At 45.1% G+C, this 20,105-nt stretch overlaps 1 protein-coding gene across 3 annotated transcripts in view; it reads right to left on the minus strand.

Annotated features, from left to right (window-relative positions):
* Nucleotides 1-432: 432 nt before the first annotated feature.
* Nucleotides 433-20,105, minus strand: part of CNPY1 (canopy FGF signaling regulator 1) — a 54,473-nt gene continuing 34,800 nt past the window's right edge. The window contains exons 1-5 of one of the 3 annotated variants that reach the window (XR_016036583.1): nt 8,873-9,199; nt 8,338-8,541; nt 6,481-6,577; nt 732-2,537; nt 433-688 (exon numbers count right to left, since the gene is read on the minus strand). Coding sequence is in view for 2 of the 3 variants with exons in the window: in XM_088832944.1 (XP_088689070.1) it covers nt 2,500-2,537; nt 6,481-6,577; nt 8,338-8,481 (279 nt within the window). In the remaining variant the exon portion in view is untranslated. Of the gene's footprint in view, nt 2,538-6,480; nt 6,578-8,337; nt 8,542-8,872; nt 9,200-20,105 lie in introns of those variants that run through there. The other 2 variants (XM_088832944.1, XM_088832952.1) reach the window with 2 other exon arrangements.

Raw genomic sequence — 20,105 nt, forward strand, 5'->3', positions numbered from 1 at the left:
TATGAGAAGAGGCTCACAGAAGTCTTCCATGGAGACCCAAAGAAACCATCTCATGAAAGCGCAATTTGAAACCATTCACCTCAAACACATCTTCTCTCCTCATTATTTTAATCAGTAATGCAAACCTCCCCCAACATTTTCTCCGGGAATTTTATTTTTGGTATTAGGCTGCTTTTCAGGGACTCTAAGAAACTTTCCTGTCACACCGTAGGTGTTGTTTTCTTTTTCCTTTTTTCTGGCTTTTTGCTTTTGTTTTTTGGTCAATAAAAGTCATTAAAAGGCAGGAATGTGGTTGGAGGGATGATGGAGCCAGCGGCTCCTCTCTCATTATTTTTCATTAGCAAAAACGGCGCAGCCTCACCACGACCCAGAGGGAAACCTAAGAGACGTCGCAGCCGAAAGAAATGCAGTGACTCATATCCAGGACTCAAATGTAGTTTTAATCAGCAATCACAAACGTTTACATGAGTTTTACAAGTCTGATCTGGAAAGAAAAATATCTAAGTCATGACATACTGAAAATCTCGTAAGAGACACGATTGTTTTTACTAGGAAATAAGAAAAAAACTGAATAGCCATATTGGGCAAAAACTTGAAATATTCACCATCAGAGGTGAGGCACGTGGTTCTCGTCACAGGAGAAGCATCGACACCCATGAGAAGCAGCACCAACGGAGTGAAGGCAGACCTCCCCACGGCCACTCGGGGTGGAAAGCGGAGTGAAGGCAGACCTCCCCACGGCCACTCGGGGTGGAAAGCGGAGTGAAGGCAGACCTCCCCACGGCCACTCGGGGTGGAAAGCGAAGCCCACACTCTCTGAGATTCTACGGCTGGCGCGAGCTCTGTGTGGGGGGGCTTGTCAGCGACCCCCATACACAAGTGCTGCCGTTTTAACAGGGACTTTGTGCCAGTGTCTCTGTCGTGTTCCCGTGAAGAAATAGTTTAGTGCTTTTACCAAGGAAGCCGAAGGTAGGAAAACGTTTATGGCTTATTATTTGATATGCGAAATCAAACTTGAATAGGTGAGTTTACTAAAGTTTTAGGCACCATGTTTTACGGCACAGTTTTCCTACCGCCCTGCAAAATGAAACTCATGATTCTTAAACCCCATTTCCATTTTTTGTCAGTTGCAGGCAGTGCAGACGCATCGGGTTATAACATGTAGGCTCCACACACTACTGAATCAGCTAAAAATCAGAAACTTTTCTCAGTGAATGAATGATATTAACATAGAAGCCTGACTTTTAATACAAGTTGAGGTAGGAAAGGGAGAAAGGAAACCTCTTTCTCTTCACGTTGGCAAATTTTTCTAAACTTAAAAATTGTTTTCTCCCGAAGTGTCAGTTGAACGGTTTTAGTAACGTGCTTTCTAGGTAACCATGTAAAACACGGCAAATAGTTTCTGCTTTTGGAGGCAGAACATCAACCCACTTTATAAATTTCTCAGCGATAACAGTGAGAATTTTTTCTTTAAAACGTGTGTGTGGGGCATGCCCTGACATTTTAAACAATTAAAGTTTTATTCCACTAAATGTAAATTTAACAGAGACGGTGAAATCTCCAAGAAATGAGATCCCCAAGACAATGAAATCTCTAAGAGTGAGATTACTACACTCCATTATTAAGGTGGTCAAAAGACAATTTTCTGTAAGTTTCCACCTCTCCTTCCATCTCCACACCTACAAAAACATCCATAGACAGAACAATAGTTGGTTAGTAGTCAAATCTACATGCTAAATGTTATGTGAAAATCTTTAAAAAACAAAGCATGACAGGAGAGTCTGCAGCAAAATAAAAGTGTCCATTGGTGTCAGCCTTTAAGAATACATGATAATAAAAACATGAATAATAAATCAACTTTCTAAATCATTTCAATTCAGAATGCATGCATTAGAAAGGCCAATGTAATTATTCACTATAAAAGTGTTCACTGCTTTTTATGCATTTAGTTAAATTTTAGGAGTTAGAAAGTATTTAAACTTCAGGTTTCTAGAAATTTAAATTTCATTCCTGACATAAAGTGAATTCATTTCTTTCGGTGATAGCCATACAGCCCAGAAAAATCAGCCTGGAATTTTGCAATGAATTTTCTTAATTTCATGACTAATCAAGTACTTATGAAATCAAATCAAGTCCTTATGAAACAGGACACTATACTTCTATATGTGCATGGACTATGAAGCACATGTTATTAAATCCTTATTTCATTTATGAAATGTCTTGACGTTTGTCCTATTACTAAACTAAAGGCTTTCCTGCCAAGACTGTTTGTAAATACCAAAATCCACAAAGGTAATTGTTTCTCAGCTGCACCTGGAGAAAGCAGTGGGGCTTGTCATGATGCAAAAGAAGACACTCAATAAAGTATCAAACATGAGACCCTGCAGCACGAAAAAGAGACACAGAGTTTCTTCTCGTTAAGAAACATGGAGACAGAAATGCAGACGTTGACCTTGGGAGCCGAGACGTGACTCCTCTCTGCTAGTAGCTCCGTCATTCCTAGAGTTCAGGATGGTTAGCGGAAGTTTCACACAGACCTGGGGAGGAAAAATTAGATGGTATCACTCTCACATTTAACATCAGCCCATGAGTCACTTACTTTTTGCAAAAGCACATTTTTGTGGAAGCACACTGGGAAAAAAATAACAACAAAACTCTTATGGACATTTTCAAATACACACAAGCAGAGAGAAGAATGCAGTTTATTCTGCTGCAGACTGGCCAACCACTGCTATCCCAATGGCACCGCCAGCCTTTTTTCCTGGAGCATTTTGCAACAAAGTCCGTGGGTGGTGTCCTCCTGCCTGTGGCCACGGGAGTGTTTAAGGAAAACTTGAGACAGGGGATCAGAGTGCTGGGCGCTTAACCCAAGGTGCGGAGAGGCTGGGTACATAGTACATTTCCCACTGGACGCAATGAAAGCCAGCTCTCTAGACTGGGCTATGGAGTATTCCAGCCACATTATTTATTTAAAATAGGAACTAGGCTAGCCTCTGTGTTATTTTGTATCATGTATTATTAGCCTTGAAAGTAATTAGTTTTAATATTAGAATTTACCACCCCCTTTAATGCTTGAAAGTCTATACAGAAAGGTCAAAATGCTTTTACTTTAAATGCAGGCTAACCATTTCAGAACACTTGAGACCTATTCCTTAGGTGGCCATTCAAAATTATCATATCACAAATTCTCATTGGTCTCACGTTTTTTTAAATGTTAAGATTTGATACCAAAGCAGAAGTGATATGTATATAAAACATATTTATATATTTATATTTATAAACTCACTCTTCCTAATGAATACCTCCACGAACCAAAGAATCCATTCATCCATAATCTAGAGTGACATGTTTAACCTTGAGTGAAATATAGCCATCTTTTTAATCATGACCTTGTATCTTATTAAGATTTTAAAATACCATTTTTACTTCAAGACATTAAAATGACAATCTGCAGAAGCCTGGGTCATGTGCCACAAAACATTCAACTAGGAAAAGCTAGTGAACTCTTATTTTCTGCCTAGGAAAAAAAGGAGATACATGAGAAATAACCCTTTACCACTATGGCGGTCTCATGGCCCTAAAACAGAGTGCGTTTGATGACTTCTCTCCTAGCCACTGACTAAACTACAGTGGCGTCTGCAGGTCTGCCCGCAAACCCACAGCACTTCACCGGGGTGTTTTTCACTCATCCAAAAGATAACACATGTTTATGAAAACCTCACGGAAGTATTATTTTTAAAGCCAAACCCAGTCATCTTAAATTTAACATATGCTTTCTCCATTGTTCCCCATTAATTTGTGTGTAGGGGTGGGCCTTAGACTCCTATATTTTAAACAATCATACGTGTGTTAATTAACTAGATGGATGCACAGATCAAATCACCATGATGTCCACTTTAAATACCTTACAGAAATTTCTTAGGTCATGTATACCTCTAAAGCTGAAATGCTGAAGTCTGTGAATGTGCACTGATCTGCTCCCGTGCTAACGATTAAAAATAAAGTGAAAAGGTCCACCTTCACTAGAAAAAAAGCAAAATTCTCTCTCACACACACACAAATATATAAGGTGGATATAAAGTATATTAACCTTCCAACCAAACTTCTAGGTCTAAAAATATCTATCTTTGAAAAGATGATTAATCTCCCTAAAAGCAATGTGGACATTTCACGAGTCCTCAGTATAGTGTCTGTTCATAGTATATAGGCAAAGTATTGGTTAGTGCAGTTTCATAACCGCCAGTACACACACGCACGGTCATCCCTTTAAAACACCATTTAAATGTGCAGAGGGATCGCAGAGAAGCTGTGGAAGAACAGGATAGAACAAAGCCTCATCTTTACAGAGCAGAGGCTGACTCTCGTGCTGTCATAGGAAACTTACTGTACTTGTATTTCAGAATACAGTAAAAGCCTCTGGAGTTTCTCTACTATACGAGATCCTCGCCTTTTACACAGATTTCTAAAACCATCCCGATATGTTAAAACATACTATTTATTCGTTGCTGCAGTCATGAATTAGGATTATTCTCATTACTGGGTCACTTCAGCTTTTTCCTGACAATAATTTTTAAGTTTGGAAAACCCTTAACCTTGTTGTGTGGTTTACTTACTTCAATGATGGGGGGGGCAGTCAGGAGGGGCAGGAGCTCTTGCCTCTTGTTAGGATTAATGGATTCCTAGTTTTTGTTTATAAACTGTTTAGAGTACCATAAGCATGTTTCACAGAGAAACAGCCTGAGAAAGCTCACTCCACTTCACTAGGTAGCAGCCACGTGGCGGAGAAGCCTCTGGAGTGGTTACCTTGCGTTCTCAGTAGGTCTGGCGCTCTGATACTTATGTTTACAATGGAAATACTTAATCAGTCTTTTAAAAATCGATGCTATTAAGAATGCCTTGATCGTGTTTTATTTTACACTAGTAACACTGCACAAATCTTAAGTTCATGCTTTACACTGTATTTTCTTTAGGATAACATTAATTTTTATTCCCAATTACAAACATACAGAAGGAATGAAAAGAGAGAGTCACTATAATTCACTATAACTGAAAGGAAGCCAAACTGCTGCTCTTGGAAACACTGTTTCCTCAGAAGCTCATTATTTGAAGCAACTCCTGCCATAAAGAGTTGGTGAAACTTTCTAGAGACTATCTGAGCAGGTACTCATATAGCAAAGATGATTACGACAAGCCCAAACCCTTTGAGGAAAAACAGAAAAACAAACATTCCCAATCTCATTCATTACATTTTTGTTGACATCCTAACACACACATTCATCTCTGAATTGCTTGAAAACCTTCAAAAATAACTTCTTTGGGAAATTGTGATGATGTGAAGTTCACTTCAATTATGTGAAGTTCACCACTTATAACAGTACATATCCAAAATCAATGGAAAAAGCTCTGGAATTCCTGGCTATATTCTGACTATATCATTTCACTGTGCTCTTCAAACTCCCAACCAAACTGGATTTTAAACAGAGAACAACCCCACTATCTATTCAGTAAGAACATTTTGTCATGTTAAAGAAATCTATTACTTTCTTGTTCAGTGACTTCGATGACAAATATTTATCTTCAAATTGCAGTAACTATTATTTTGGATGACTTTGGCACTAAATTTGATCCTATGTATGCAGGTATATTATATTTTATTATAAACAATTGCCCAATGCTAAATATCTGAAGCGTCCATAATTGCATAAAAGTATTTCCCCAGCTTTCAATCATTGTCTCCATGTATTAAGTTCATGTTTTCAAAGATATCTGAAAACAATGTACAAGCTGTACTACATCCTTATAAACCTAGTTTAAAAGTATCAAAATGACACAGACTAAAAGGCCTGTGTTTAAGCAGAGGGGAGGGTCGGGGTGATCCTGTGTTTCAACTCTGTATATAGGAAATAAAATTTTGGTAGTGTGTTCTAGCTGCTGGTTGTATGTGTATGTGTACATATATATGAACCAAATATTATTTTCCACACCAGAAAAAAAACGTTTCAAGAAGTAGATATTTGGGGAAAGGAACTTGAAAAAAAAATTCCAGCACCAAATAAACCAAGGGGAAAACATTAGCAATTTCTTACTAAAGAGAGACCCCGCTCTCTGTTGGTGCAAGTGAGCAGGCAAGTCACAAAGGAGGCCTTCCCTGGTCCAGGGTGGAGAGCCCAGCTCTAAAAGTTTAAAAGGGGAAGTGCTTTGGATCCAGGCAGGGCTGACCAAGCCTGTGCTCCTTCCTGGCTGGAAGTCAAGCATGTTTGAATTCATTTAAAAACGTCGAGGAGCAGAAGTGCAAGCACCAAGGCCTCACAGCCCTGCAGTTTGTTTGTCTGCTTCCGCTCACACGGAGTCCTCTCTGATTCACTGGAGACCGGCCGGTGGCAGGGAGACAGAGGCTGGGTTTGAAAAAATGAAAAAAAAGCTGCCGAGCGGGAGAGGGGTGGGCCTGGGAGAGGGCGCACGCCACATCAGACACAGTACCTGACTTTTCACCGCACAGCGTGTCAGCGAGGTGGTGTGCCTCCTGGGTGATAAGTGAAAATATTTCATCTTCGAACTCTTCTATTACAGTCTCACACTGCAGAAACAGGGCAACAAGAGACGTGGATGGATGTGCGCTCACAGGACATCTTGCTAGGAAGGGCTTGTCACAGTTTTATTAGCTAAAAACAGAAAATCACGCTACCAAGGTGGTCCATTTTTATCAGCCCTTTTGGTTTAAGACATCATTGCACTGGATTAACCCTCTCCCCAGAATGCTAATGGCATCATTTTCCCCGAGACTCAGCTGACTGATGAGTCGTGTTGAAAGACGAGGTAAGGCAGGAAAATGGTTCTTCGTATTTGTTTCTCTTCCTCAAACTGGAATGCAATGCAAGGGACAGGAGGGTGGGCTCCTACTTATGGAGCTGACAACTACTCGCTTTTTTAGTGGGTTTTTGTTGTTATTTTGGAAACTTTAAAGAACATGGCTCCTTAAAATGGTTAAACCAGTTTCCTTTATATTTAACATAACAATCCATTTTGCAGTTCTAAAGCAGGATCTGAAATGTGAAAACAATTAAGCTTTCTCAGCAATGAAAACACAAACACATCTTCCATTGCACACTGGATAACGGCTTGTCAGTCACTCGGGAAACTTTCTTTTCCTAACAGAGATCCATCTATAATTTCACTTCGCTCCCCACAATCTCTGCCCCCAAATCTGACATTACTGAAAAGAGGGTGCTCAAATGTACCCATGCCTCTGAAACCCTTCAATTCTGACTGGAATATGTGTCTGCTTTAGGGAGACACAAGCTTACACTCCTAGGAACTGTGACGCTAAGGGTGCTCACTGGAGACTTGGAACTCATTTTCCGAGTTCATTAAGTGAGACTCAAAAAAATTTCAAATGGCATTTAAAAATATTTAACTTCCACTATCATGTGTTTATGGAAGACCTGTGAAATATAAGCACACTTCCTCTCTGCAGTCCCCATGCTATAGTATCTTCAGCCCTGAATTATTGCCTTGACTTTTTAATTAAAACGAAATCTTCCGAAGTCAGCTGCAGCCCTTCTATCAGGGGGTTGGCATGTCTGACATTTTGGCCACCGCGTGAACCACAGACATTTCTTAAACAGGCTTTCCCATCACTGGGTCTGACTCAACAGCATAAGTAAAGTGAAACCTCTTGCCATATATTTGGTAGGCACATTCTGAGTCAGAGGCCACCATTCACGGAAAATAAACGGTATGAAGGGAGGAAATGTGCCACAAGGCCGACGATCACCCCTAACCCTTTGTTTAACCGAGTCTGTGCTAAAATAGTTGAATTAACTCCGGAGGAGAAAGAATTCTCCCTCTTCTGTGGAGCCCGAGGAGAAAAAAGTGACGTGCGTCACTCTCACTCCATCGCGTGGCTATCCATATTTGAAAACAGCACTCATTTTAATTTACGTTTTAATCTCAGAACCACAGCCCCTGATGCCTGACATGGGAGCCTGTACAAGAGCTGCCCGCCCATGGGACCGACTGAATCCCCTTCCCCACCGTCCCCGGGAGCAAAGCAACCTGCAAACGGTGCCTCCAAGTCACTGGGACTTGTAGCACACTTTCTGGAAAATATCACTTAGGGGTCTCCACGGAGATGAAAATACCACGGCCCCGCAATGACGCGAAAGGCAAGTCACCGAGCGCCTGGTTAACACCGAGAAAACGGCACGACAAGGCAAACAGGCAGCGTCTTAACGGGCCTGTCCTGCAACTCAACAGCATCCCAAACAGCAAGACACTTCTTTAAAACACCAAAGACACGCTCACAGAGCAAAGAACTCCTCTGCGGAAAGAGCTTACCGCGAATTTCAAAGGTCTGTAAGCATCTGAATAAAAATAGAATTTTTTAAATTCTTTGTATATTTTGTCTCCTTTCCTCGGAGCAAATCTCTTGAAAGTCTTCTCCTTCGTCACGGGGTCTTCTTCCAGTCTGTAATCATTCATCCGCTCGCACACTTTGTCCAGGAGGTCTGTGAGGAATGCCTCCGACTGAGCTAAGGGGATCTATGAAGAAAACAACAAAAACAAAACAGGCAGGAAACTTGACTTAGTGTCCTTAAGAGCCACCCCCTGAATGCACGCGGCAGCACCCACCCCCACCCCTCACGCGCGCAAAGTCTTCCTGTCCGCTTACTGCCCAGTTATATTATTTACAGCATTTAAGAGATTAGCTTAAATTCCGGTTTTTAACAGGTGCCTATGTTTGAAAGTGATCAGAAGAAAAACTTCTATTCAAACTAGTAACTGTTCTTCTACAGGAGATAATTTCTGAAAATCACGGAACATGCAGAAGAAGGCTCTGAGCCACAGAGAAGGGCCGTTATTATCCATTTACTTGCGAGAAACCGACAGACAGGAGCCGGCGCGCGGGGGATCTCTACGGCCGCGCACCCCTCGAGCTGGGCCCAGGCCCGGGCTCGGGTCCGGGGCAGGGCCGGGGGCCGCGCGGCGGGGAGAAGCCGGGCGGACGGCGTGTCCCCGCTCGCGGGGCGCGGCCGCGGGCGCGTCGTCTTTGGAGCAGCCGGTGCGGGGGTCCGCGCGCCCCTCTCCCTCCGGAGCCCGGCGAGGATTCAGGGGACCCTGTGACCACCACGTCCGCCCCGCGCGGGGGTCAAAGAGCACCCCGCGCCCTTGGTAACCGGAACACACACACAAAACCCGACTCGGGGGCCGTCCAGCCAGGTCAAGGTGCAGGAGGCCGCGTCCCCGCGGCTCCTTCCGGAAGGGGGCGGGGACCCGCCAAGGGCGCCGCGGGCGCGCCGCGCCCGGCCTCCGCGGGCCTTTCTGCCTCTCCACCCTCTGCTGATCAAAGTGGGAAGTTTGCCTGACAACGGGGTGAAAGGGGCCGGATCACAAATGAACTCGATTTCGGCGCTGTGCATATACCGCGCCTCCATTGTCCCCCTTTCAGACGCAGTGTGAACCCTTCCGCTGCCGGCGACCGCGCGGCGCTCACGGGCGCGCTCCGGGCGCACAAAGGCCCCGCGCCCCGCCCGCCGCCGCGCCCCGCGCCCCCGCGCGCAAGCCTGCTTGCAGCCCCGGCCGCGCCGCGGCCCTGCGCTCACCCCGGGGCCCAGCAAGGAGCCAACGCTGTGCGCAGGGACGGGGCACCGCGGGAGCGTTCCACCGGCCCCACCACGGGCGTGGGGTGAAATTTCCCACCTTCTCCCCGCGAACCTGGAGACCGACTCCGAGCTGCTTTCAAGGCCCCTGCGGTCAACTTGGCAATTAAGTCGTTTGTTAAACGAGTCTACTGCAACATCCTCTATTCGCTAACATATCGTTTTTTTTAATGAGTGTTTCCTTTTTTTCATGTCTACGATCAGGAGACCCTTTTAAAAGTAGCTGAAAGGGCACAATAAAAACACAGTAAATACAATGTAGTCACACTTTTAATTGTGCCATGTAAGCCTCGTAAGTTGTAAACACAACCAAAAACATAAGTTAACCAACAAAATCTGTTTTATGGACTTACGGAGACGAAAGATTGAATACGTGTTGGGACTTAAAAGCTAGAAAAGAGAAGTCAGTTCTTAAATTACAGTTAGTCAAGCAGATCGTGGACAGAATGAGGGTGGCCTTCATCCTGCCAGGCGAGTACTGCTGTGTGTTTCCCGGTCTGGTCCGTGTGAAGAGGCTCCTAGCACTTTCTGGATGTCAACAAAGCAGCACTTTAACCTCCAAGTGAAGACTTGGCGCTTTCGTTTAGAAATCTAAGTGTCATCAGGAATGCCTTCTCTCTGCCCCTCCCTATCCCTCTCCCCAGTCTCACCGTAAGCATTGGGGAGACGCTGTCATTGAAAACAGAGTCTCTGCGTGCTGGAGGGTGCTTTTGGAACCCTGAACTAATACACCACACTAGTTCCCGTGGCGCCGAGATCACTTTCGAAATCGTTTTTTTAAAACAGACCCGACGTTCTGAGCGGCGTGCAAAAACCCTGAGTATATAAAATCTGAACAAATCAGAACGTTAATAACGTGAGACCTTCCACAACTTACTTTTGAGAGCCGTTTTATTTATTTCCCAGTTGGCGCTTAAAAAAAAAACCATCGCCACGTGATAACTTTCTACAAAACAGGGTTGTTTTTCTTGTTTTGAAAGTGGGATTATGCATGTCTGAATAGAGTAGTATTGCGCCAATTTTAACACAAATATGTGATATCCAGGGATCAACACGTGAGTTTTGTGGATTTCATACATCTTTGAAGGCTAACTGGCTTTTTGATGTAATTAGCTGGCTCTTTCTAGTAAACGTTCTTTAATAGAAAGAGTAGGAAATGTTGCTGGCAGAGAGCTTAGAAAATGCCGTTTTACAATCTTCACTGAGAGCAAGAAAGAAAAGCACACAGCAGGAGACTAGTAGAGTTCGTTCTACAGAAATTTTTTTTTTTAAATTGACCTAAAATCCCAATCAAAGCATCTGATTTTGCGAAAAAATTTTAAAGAAAAAGGTGCTTATGCATGGCAGGTCTTTATACGTTTATTAAAATGCACACAATTAGGGTTTAAAATGATTCCACTTAGCTGAACTACTTTCACTAAATTTAAAGACTGTTCGGGGAATAATTGAGGCTTTTTCTCCCCTCAAAGTGTTTTGATTTTAAGAGTGCAGTAAGTATTGAGACAAGTGGAATAAAACTGAGGCTTTCTTCCTGTACTATGAAGATTTTGAATAGTACTTGTCAATAAAGCAACTCCTATTGTAGTCTTAGGGGAGCGTTGCCTCCATCCTGGAAGGAGGGTCTGAGAGATACTAACCTCATTAAAATATGAATGAAAAAAGGCCGCCATCATTGTATCGGGAGAAAACCGATTCACCGGCCATTACTTTTACACATGGACTCATTCGGTGTAAATTATAAATACAAAAACAATCCGTTACGATTTCGTTGCTATCTCAGTGCACTCTCAGAGTAAAATCCTAACTTTTCTCTTTCTGAAACCTAGCTATGACTCTTTTTTTTTTTTTTAACCTTTAGGCCCCTTCTGACCATGTGCTTGTTCTGTGAGCAAGGGCGTGGGGATGGGAGGGGGTACTCATATTCCAACTTGAAAACAGAAAAAGGGAGCTCAAAGTTTTGGCTTCAGTTTCTCTAGAAAGCTGGAGTTAGGGAATTATTCTGGACCAGTACGACAACACTTTGCTAACAGTCAATTACAGGGTGCTTTCCGTGTTCGTTCATTACTATGTCTCTGTTAATCTTGTAGCAAATTTCTTGCTTGATAGCTATCACAATCAGGCAGCAATACAATTATGTTACAGTGTACAGTCGGACGTGAAAACTGTCCTTGTGGTATACTGTCTCCTTCATAACAGTCTGACAATCTCAAATAAATCTTACTTATCTGGATGCTTATTTTGGAATGTCCCTGAGATAGGAAACCAGCACTTAACCTGCTTAGTTTCACGTTGTTGCAAAGGTTTTCTTTCTAGAGGTTTCGTTAATGTAAAAAATTTAATTGCATTTTAGCAAATATTACATCTACTTTAATCACTAACTTTTCATCCATAAAAATACTAAAATCACTTCTGATATTAGTTAAAAGTCAATATTTAGAAGTGAAAATTCAAACCTCCTTTGCTTTAGGCTACAACAGGGAGAGTATGAATTCCAAAACTCTTGTAAGTTGATGAGATATATAATTAGCTTTTATGTTAATTGACTGCTATGAGTTTGTTGTGTGACATTTCTTCATATAATATGCAAATAGCATTGACTATTTAGTTTTATTGGACAATATAATTAGAAATATAAAGAAGCTCATTTTGATGAAGAATAATAAAGGTTGATAAATTTTCCAGTGTTCTGTATATCAGAAAAAAATGAATCCCATCTGGACTTAATCAATAAGAGAGATTTTAAGCAGCCTTTGTTCAGAGAGCCAAAGCCAGCCAACATATAACAGAATTAATATTAGCTTTTTCAGTTACATAAATTTGATGTTAAAACAGGTGAATTTGTGCAATCAATAAAACCTTGGGGGCAAAAATACAAAGACTGCGGCACAATTTACCACAAATGACACAATAAATTTATGAAAACAACATCAAAATTTTGCCTCCTTTAATCTGAATACTGAGAAAAAGTCATTATTTGAAATAAATATTGTGCAAGTGTTTCCTATTTTTATTCCTGGACATATTATGTCAACGTAAAGTAAATGCTCAGATTGTGAGAAAAATAAAAATAATAAAATAATAATGTGATTTGGGGGGAAATTTTTCTTAGAATTCAAAACTATTAAAATTTCAATCACATTTTTAAAAAATTCTGGAGCCTGTTTTCAGCTAAACAATATAGAAAACTTGAAAATATAGAAAAATTGGATAATGGATCACCGTTAATGAACTCCAAATAAGGGTCATTGAACTCAATTAGACTTCCTAAAGTTAAAAAATATATACTTTGTTTTCATTATTAAATAGAAAATTGGCACTGCCATTTGATTTCTCATCTTAAAAAGTATTCTTTTAGTCTTGTAAAGAAAGTTTACTTTTCAAACATTTTTAGGTGAACTGAAATACAACTATCCATGTGAAAAATGTTACAATTTTTCAATCTTTGTTAAAAATCACTCTAAGAGGGGATTTAGGGCGACCTTTTCACGCTGCTTCTGAGCTTTGACCTCTGCTGGCTTACCCCGGAAGGATTTTGCAGATTAGAAAAAAAGTAATAGAAGAAAGTGACAGTGCTTAAAAGGGCAAAGGCAGTAAGAACCGCAGCGGTGATAGAGGCGATGGGAATGTGTTCATTCAGTCAACAATATTTATTCAACTCCATATCCAGACAAACTCACCTCTCTAATTCAGGCTTTTTAAAGGGGACTTTCCTGTGATTCTGAATAAAAATTCAAAGAAATACTTGAGAAAGACTGCCTGGAAGAGAGCCAATAAATCCCAGTGGTTGATAATATGACTCCTTGTCCATCAATTTAGCTAAAGATCACATAAATACATATCCGTGCCCTTATGTTACAGTTTTCTGCCCCCACCTCCCAAATCTGCCAGTCTTTCAGCGTCTTGCTTCTGAAAACGCAATAGGGATCCATTTCTAACCATTTCTGCAAACTGCTGTCCTGGAATAGAAGAATTGAAGAGTCACCTACGGGAACTCTGCTGTGGCATTTCCCGGTTGCGCCACCCTTGTGAGATCTTATTCGACAGTCTCAGCTCTCAGACTGGGATCAGTTCAGAAACGCGAGGAGATTCATCTCCCTTGCCGCAGAAACAGGCACACAGCTGTGTCCCCGCAAAGGAAACCCTTTCCTTAAAAATAGCCTTCAATAGAAAAAGGAGCTCATTCACTTAATTTTTTTTTAAATCAGAAAGGATCAAAAGCACAGAGTAAAAAGTAAGACTGACGCTTCCCCCAGACCCTAAATCCCAGCTCTCCATCCTCCAGAAACATTCTTGGTGCACGGCTGCGTGTGTGTGAGTGAATGTGTGTGCATGTGTGTGCATGTGTGTATGTATGTGTGTGCAGGTCTGTATGTATGTGTGTCTGTGTGTGTCCCTGTGTATCTCTGTGTGCATGTGGGCCTGTAAGTGTCTGTGTGTGTCCATGGGTGTCTACGTGTGCTTGTGTGTATGTGCATGTGGGTCTGTATGTATGTGTCTGTGTGTCCAAGTGTCTCTGTGTGTGCATGTGTGTGTGCATGAGTGTCTCCCTGAGTGACCGTGTGCACGTGTGTCACTGTGAGTGTCCGTGTGCACGTGTGTATATGTGAGTGTCCGTGTGCACGTGTGTCACTGTGAGTGTCCGTGTGCATGTATGTCTCTGTGTGCGTCCCTGTACACATGTGCATATGCGAGCGTCCATGTGCACATGTGTATATGTGTGTGTCCACGTGCACGTGTGTCTGTGAGTGTCCGGGTGCACATGTGTCTCTGTGAGCGTCCCTGTGTGCACGTGTGTATATGTGTGTGTCCCTGTGCATGTGTGTCTCTGTGAGCATCCCTGTGTGCACGTGTGTTTCTGTGAGTGTCCATGTGCACTTGTGTATATGTGAGTCTCCCTGTGCATGTGTTTCTGTGAGTGTCACGTGTGTCTGTGAGTGCCCCTGTGCACGTGTGTCTCTGTGTGTGTCCGTGTGCACGTGTGTATATGTGTGTGTCCGTGTGTGCGCATCTGAGCGCCCTCCTCTTTGTACAAGATCCAAGCCCAGCGCAGCCCCTGTGTTTCTCACTTGGGAATAAAAGGGCTCAGGCATGTCCAGAGGGCTGAGGATGGTCTCCCCTTGGACCTCGGATGAAGGATACTCACTGTGGAGGCAGCTAAACTTAAATCCATGCAGATTCAAAAATGCCCCATGTCCAGAGGACGGGTTCAAAAGGGAGCTCCTGGCCAGTGTGAGCTACGGCAGAATCCCTCTGGAATTTTTGTTAAACATCAGTCTGGAGACACGTCTTACCTTATTCTATCCTAAACAATAGTTTTGAGGGGCTGAGGTAGTGTTTGGCCCCCTCTCCTGGCTGAGTAGCCCTGGCGCGGAGGCTTCCTTCCAAGGCCGTGACGCAGCCAGGCCATTGCGCTGATGACTCAGCCACGCAGACACTGAGGCCAGGAAGGCCTTGGAGACTCCTGCCCAGGTGGGGAGACTGAGGCTCTGACAGGGACAACTTGCCGGGGCCCACAGGGCAGAGCCGTTTCAGTCAGCACACCATGCTGTCCCCCACCAAGCGGCCAGCAGGGCCATCCCCTGGCTCCCCCGGACCTCAGGTGGTCCGGGGTGATTAAGAGTAAAACCCTGATGCTGGGAAGGATTGAAAGCAGGAGGAGAAGGGGGTGGCAGAGGATGAGCTGATTGGATGGCATCACCAACGCGATGGACAAGAATGAGTTCAAGCAAACTCTGGGAGATGGTGAAGGACAGGGAAGCCTGGCACGCTGCAGTCCACGGGATCACAAAGAGTTGGACACGACTGAGCGACCGAACAGCAACAGCACAGGTAAGCTAAGGTCACCAGTTCCGAGGGCCCTGATCTGATCTGACCAGCGTCCTTATGAGACGGGTTCAGGACACAGACACGTGCAGAGGGACAACTTGTGAGGACACGGTGGGGCAAGGGGCAGGGGAGGTGGCATCGACCAGACAGGAGAGTGGCCTCGGGGGGAACCGGCCCTGCCCACACCTGGGTCGGGACTCCCAGCCCCAGCCTGCAGACAATATCTTTCTGCTGTTTAAGCCACCTGGTCCGTGGGACTTGGGCCTTCAAGCTCCTAACGCAGTCCCAGACCGTATTCAGCCCTGGCCTGTAGTCTTGTGAGTGCAGCCCACGCCCAAGCGGTGACCGGGGCTGCTCGAGGGCCTGCCGTCACGAGGGGACACGGAACCACAATGAGATGCGGGCTGGCGCCTCGGTGCATGTGTGCTGTGATCCCGTCTGAGCCGGGGCGACCCTGCACAGGCCCCCTCACACACCTCCACCCTGGTCGGCACTGCCTACAGCCTCTGGAGGGCTGGACCACACGCTGGCCTCCTCGCTCGCCAGAGGCCTGGCCTGTAAACCTGGAAGGAAAGCCCCCGCTGCTCTCGTGTGTCTGACCAGGGCACGTGACTGGTAGGAAGACCATTCGAGGGTTCGGCACGACGCACAGATGTAAAGGGACATGATGTCTTTCCCTCTGATGGACGCCGACTGTTTTGGCATGGAGATTACCTTACAAGTGAGGCGGACTGAAGGAGCACAGACCGATCTCGGCGGCCTCCTTACTGGCGGGCTGGTAGACAGTCCTGGGACTCCGATGCAGTGCCTTGAAAAGCCAGCCTGAGGACCTTTCACCGTCCTCGCCCCTTCCCGTCCTCTCAGAATCAGAGAGCTGACAGCCACTGGCATCCAGACCTGTGGACTCAAAGCGTGGCCCGAGGCCCGGCACTCTTTGCCTCAGGACCCCGTGTCCCCCCCAGACCTGCTGCCACGCTTCCTGTCCCTGAGCCCCTTGGGCGCCGTGCGCCCAAGGAGGGGCATCGCGGCCTAGGATCCTGCTGAGGCTCAGGGCAGCGGTGGCAAGAGGGGGCTGCCCGCGCTGATTTTCTATTTTCTGCTTCTGTGCTCTGGCTAAGAAAGAGCAGAGAGTGGAGGAAGGGCTGTTTGTACAGAGACTGAGTCAAAGGCTTGTCCTTAGAGATGCATGTGGGGTGACCTGCAAAGAGGCCCGGGTCCTCAGACCAGACAGCACCTCTGGGTGGATCTCACCCCTCCATTACCATGATGAACGCTGAGCTGAGTGAGACAGCTCACAAGTGAGCAGACACAGACCCAGGGCCCTGATCCTTCATGCACAAGCAGAGAAAACAAGGGGCCAAGGAGGTTATGGTGAGGGGCCAATCTTCCTGGACACCTGTCTTGAGGGGAGATTACAAGGCTGAACGCTGAAAATGGAAACGAGCCCATTCTCCGTGGCATTGTCTTCTCTCTGTTCTGCAAACCCACACCAGGCAGGGGTGTGGTCCCCAGTGTGACTTTGCTGGGAGTCCACGTCAGGGCACACCCTCCTGCCCCAGCCCGGCGCCCAGGCCATGGAGTAAAAACCAGCAGAACAGAAAAGGGTCGTGTTTTCTCTGATGCGCCAAACTCAGGTCACCCAATGCCAGCAGCGTTAAAACAACGTTAACATGACATTTGAGATCCTGCATCTCCTCCTGACTCAGAAGTTCCTTTGTCTCAGAAACCCCCCAAAAAATAGCTTGGGGACTTCCCTAGCTTCCTGCTGAGCTATTTCAAATCCCAAAAGATGATGCTGTGAAAGTGTTGCACTCAATATGCCAGCAAACCTGGAAAACTCAGCAGTGGCCACAGGACTGGAAAAGGTCAGTTTCATTCCAATCCCAAAGAAAGGCAACACCAAAGAATGCTCAAACTACCGCAAATTGCACTCATTGCACACACTAGCAAACTAATGCTCAAAATTCTCTAAGCTAGGCTTCAACAGTACGTGAACTGAGAACTTCCAGATGTTCAAGTTGGATTTAGAAAAGGCAGAGGAACCAGAGATCAAATTGCCAGCATACGTTGGATCATAGAAAAAGCAAGAGAATTCCGGAAAAACATCTGCTTTATTTACTATGTCAAAGCATTTGACTGTGTGGATCACAACAAATTGTGGAAAATTCTTAACAAGACGGGAATACCAGACCATATTACCTCTTTCCTGAGAAATCTGTATGCAGGTCAGGAAGCAACAGTTAGAAACCGACATGGAACAATAGACTGGTTCCAAATCGGGAAAGGAGTATGTTAAGGCTGTATATTGTCACCCTGCTTATTTAACTTATATGCAGAGTACTCTGGACTGGATGAAGCACAAGCTGGAATCAAGATTGCTGGGAGAAATATCAATAACCTCAGATATGCAGATGACACCGCTCTTATGGCAGAAAGTGAAGAAGAACTAAAGAGCCTCTGAATGAAAGTTAAAGAGGAGAGTGAAAAATCTGGTTTAAAACAACATTCAAAAAATGAAGATCATGGCATCCAGTCCCATAATTTCATGGCAAATAGATGGAGAAATGATGGAAACAGTGAGAGACTTAATTTTCTTGGACTCCAAGATCACTGCAGATGGTGACTGCAGCCATGAAATTAAAAGACGCTTGCTTCTTGGAAGAAAAGCTATGACAAACCTAGACAGCACATTAAAAACAAAGACATTAGTTTGCCGAAAAAGGTCTGTCTAGTCAAAGCTATGGTTTTTCCAGAAGTCATGTATGGATGTGAGACTTGGACCTAAAGAAAGGTGAATGCAGAAGAATTGATGCTTTTGAACTGTGGTGTTGGAGAAGACTTGAGAGTCCTTTGAACTGCAAGATCAAACCAGTCAATCATAAAGGAAATCAGTCCTAAATATTCATTGGAAGGACTGATGCTGAAGCTGGAACTCCGGTCTTTTGGCCACCTGATGCAAAGAACTGACTCTTTGGAAAAGACCCTGATGCTGGGAAAGATTGAAGACAGGAGGAGAAGGTGATGACAGAGGATGAGATGATTGGATGGCATCACCGACTTGATGGACATGAGTTTGGGTGAACTCTGAGAGTTGGTGATGAACAGGGAGGCCTGGCTTGCTGCAGTCCATGGGGTCGCAGAGTCAGCCAGGACTGAGCGACTGAACTGAGCTGGCATTCTAGTGGTTAAGACTCCAAGCTCTCAATGCAGGGGGCGTGGGTTTGATCTCTGGTTGGGGAACTAAGATCCCACATGCTGCACAGCAATGCCAAAAACAGAAAAAAGGAGCATCCAGTTCTGAGCCAGTCAGTCCCGGGGTGGTGACCAGATGTGTTGTAGCTTCAGGTGCAATGGGGGCCAATGATCAGTAAACTGCTGAAGTGCGTAGGGAGCCACCACCCCTTGTCCAGGGGGAAAGGTCATCGGTGTTCCTGCTTTCCTGCTAATTCTTGGAAAGTCATAGCATCTCTTAAAGCCTCAAAAGAATGGATGCAAAACAGGGGCCTGATTGAGATCCCCAACCTTTCTCCACAGAAGGACAGAGAGGGGACTTCCCTGGGGGTCTAGTGGCTGGGAGTCCACCTGCCATTACGAGGGACACAGGTTCCATCCCTGGTCTGGGAGGATCCCACCAACCGCAGAGCAGCTGGGCCCATGAGCCACGACTGCTGAGCCTGTGCTCTGCAACAAAAGAAGCCACCGCAGTGAGAAGGCTGCACAGCGCAACTAGAGAGTGTCAGCTTGCCACAACGGGAGGAGAGCCCCCGCGGCAACAAACAAGAAAAATTGTTTTAATTTGAAAAAAGAGAGACGGTTCATAAGTCAGCTTTGTTCTTGTCCCAGAGAACGTTTGGCTTGTTTGGTTTGGTTTTCCTCCTTGAGGTCTGCCAGTGAACTCGAGTCTTCCCAAATCAATGCCTTCACAAGCTAAGTGTGCAAGGAGGTGCTGTTTCACTCAAGCAATCAGGCTCAGATGCAAGGCGGGAGCTGCCCGCCATCTCAGTACCCCGCCCGGCCCTGGCCCGGCCCCCTCCTGCGTCCCCACTGCCCCCTTGCCCCACCACAGGACTTTCCGGGAGCCCCCGGCCCCACAGTCGTCCAATCGTCCAGGTGGTGGGCGCCCATGAGAATCCACAGCCTCCTCGAAGCCCCTGCACTTCGGACATGTAGGGAGTTGCCCACATTTAAAACGAGATGAATGATTCTGCTCTGAGCATTTCTGAACATTAGGTACTTTTTCTCCCGTTGGATTATTTTCTCAGGCCATGTTCCTTAATGTAGGCAGCTGCTGCTGCTACTAAGTCGCTTCAGTCGTGTCCGACTCTGTGCGACCTCATAGATGGCAGCACACCAGGCTCCCCCATCCCTCGGATTCTCCAGGCAAGAATACTGGAGTGGGTTGCCATTTCCTTCTCCATAATGTAGGCTAAGTCCTATTTGGTTTTATCTACGGATACTTCTGGTCAGACCACGAACCCCAGTCTGCCTAACAGACAGACCCCTGTGAAAATAAACTACGAACCCAGTCGGGGCAAAGTTCCTCAGCGGTTTCCCTTAAGAGGAGCAACTCCCTCCAGGCCTGTGTGCCGAGTTCCTTGGAAACCTGCTCCAGGGAGATGG

This window comes from Moschus berezovskii, chromosome 3 (assembly GCF_049115385.1).
Source record: "Moschus berezovskii isolate FMDL1 chromosome 3, NW_MosBer_1.0, whole genome shotgun sequence".
Taxonomy (NCBI): domain Eukaryota; kingdom Metazoa; phylum Chordata; class Mammalia; order Artiodactyla; family Moschidae; genus Moschus; species Moschus berezovskii.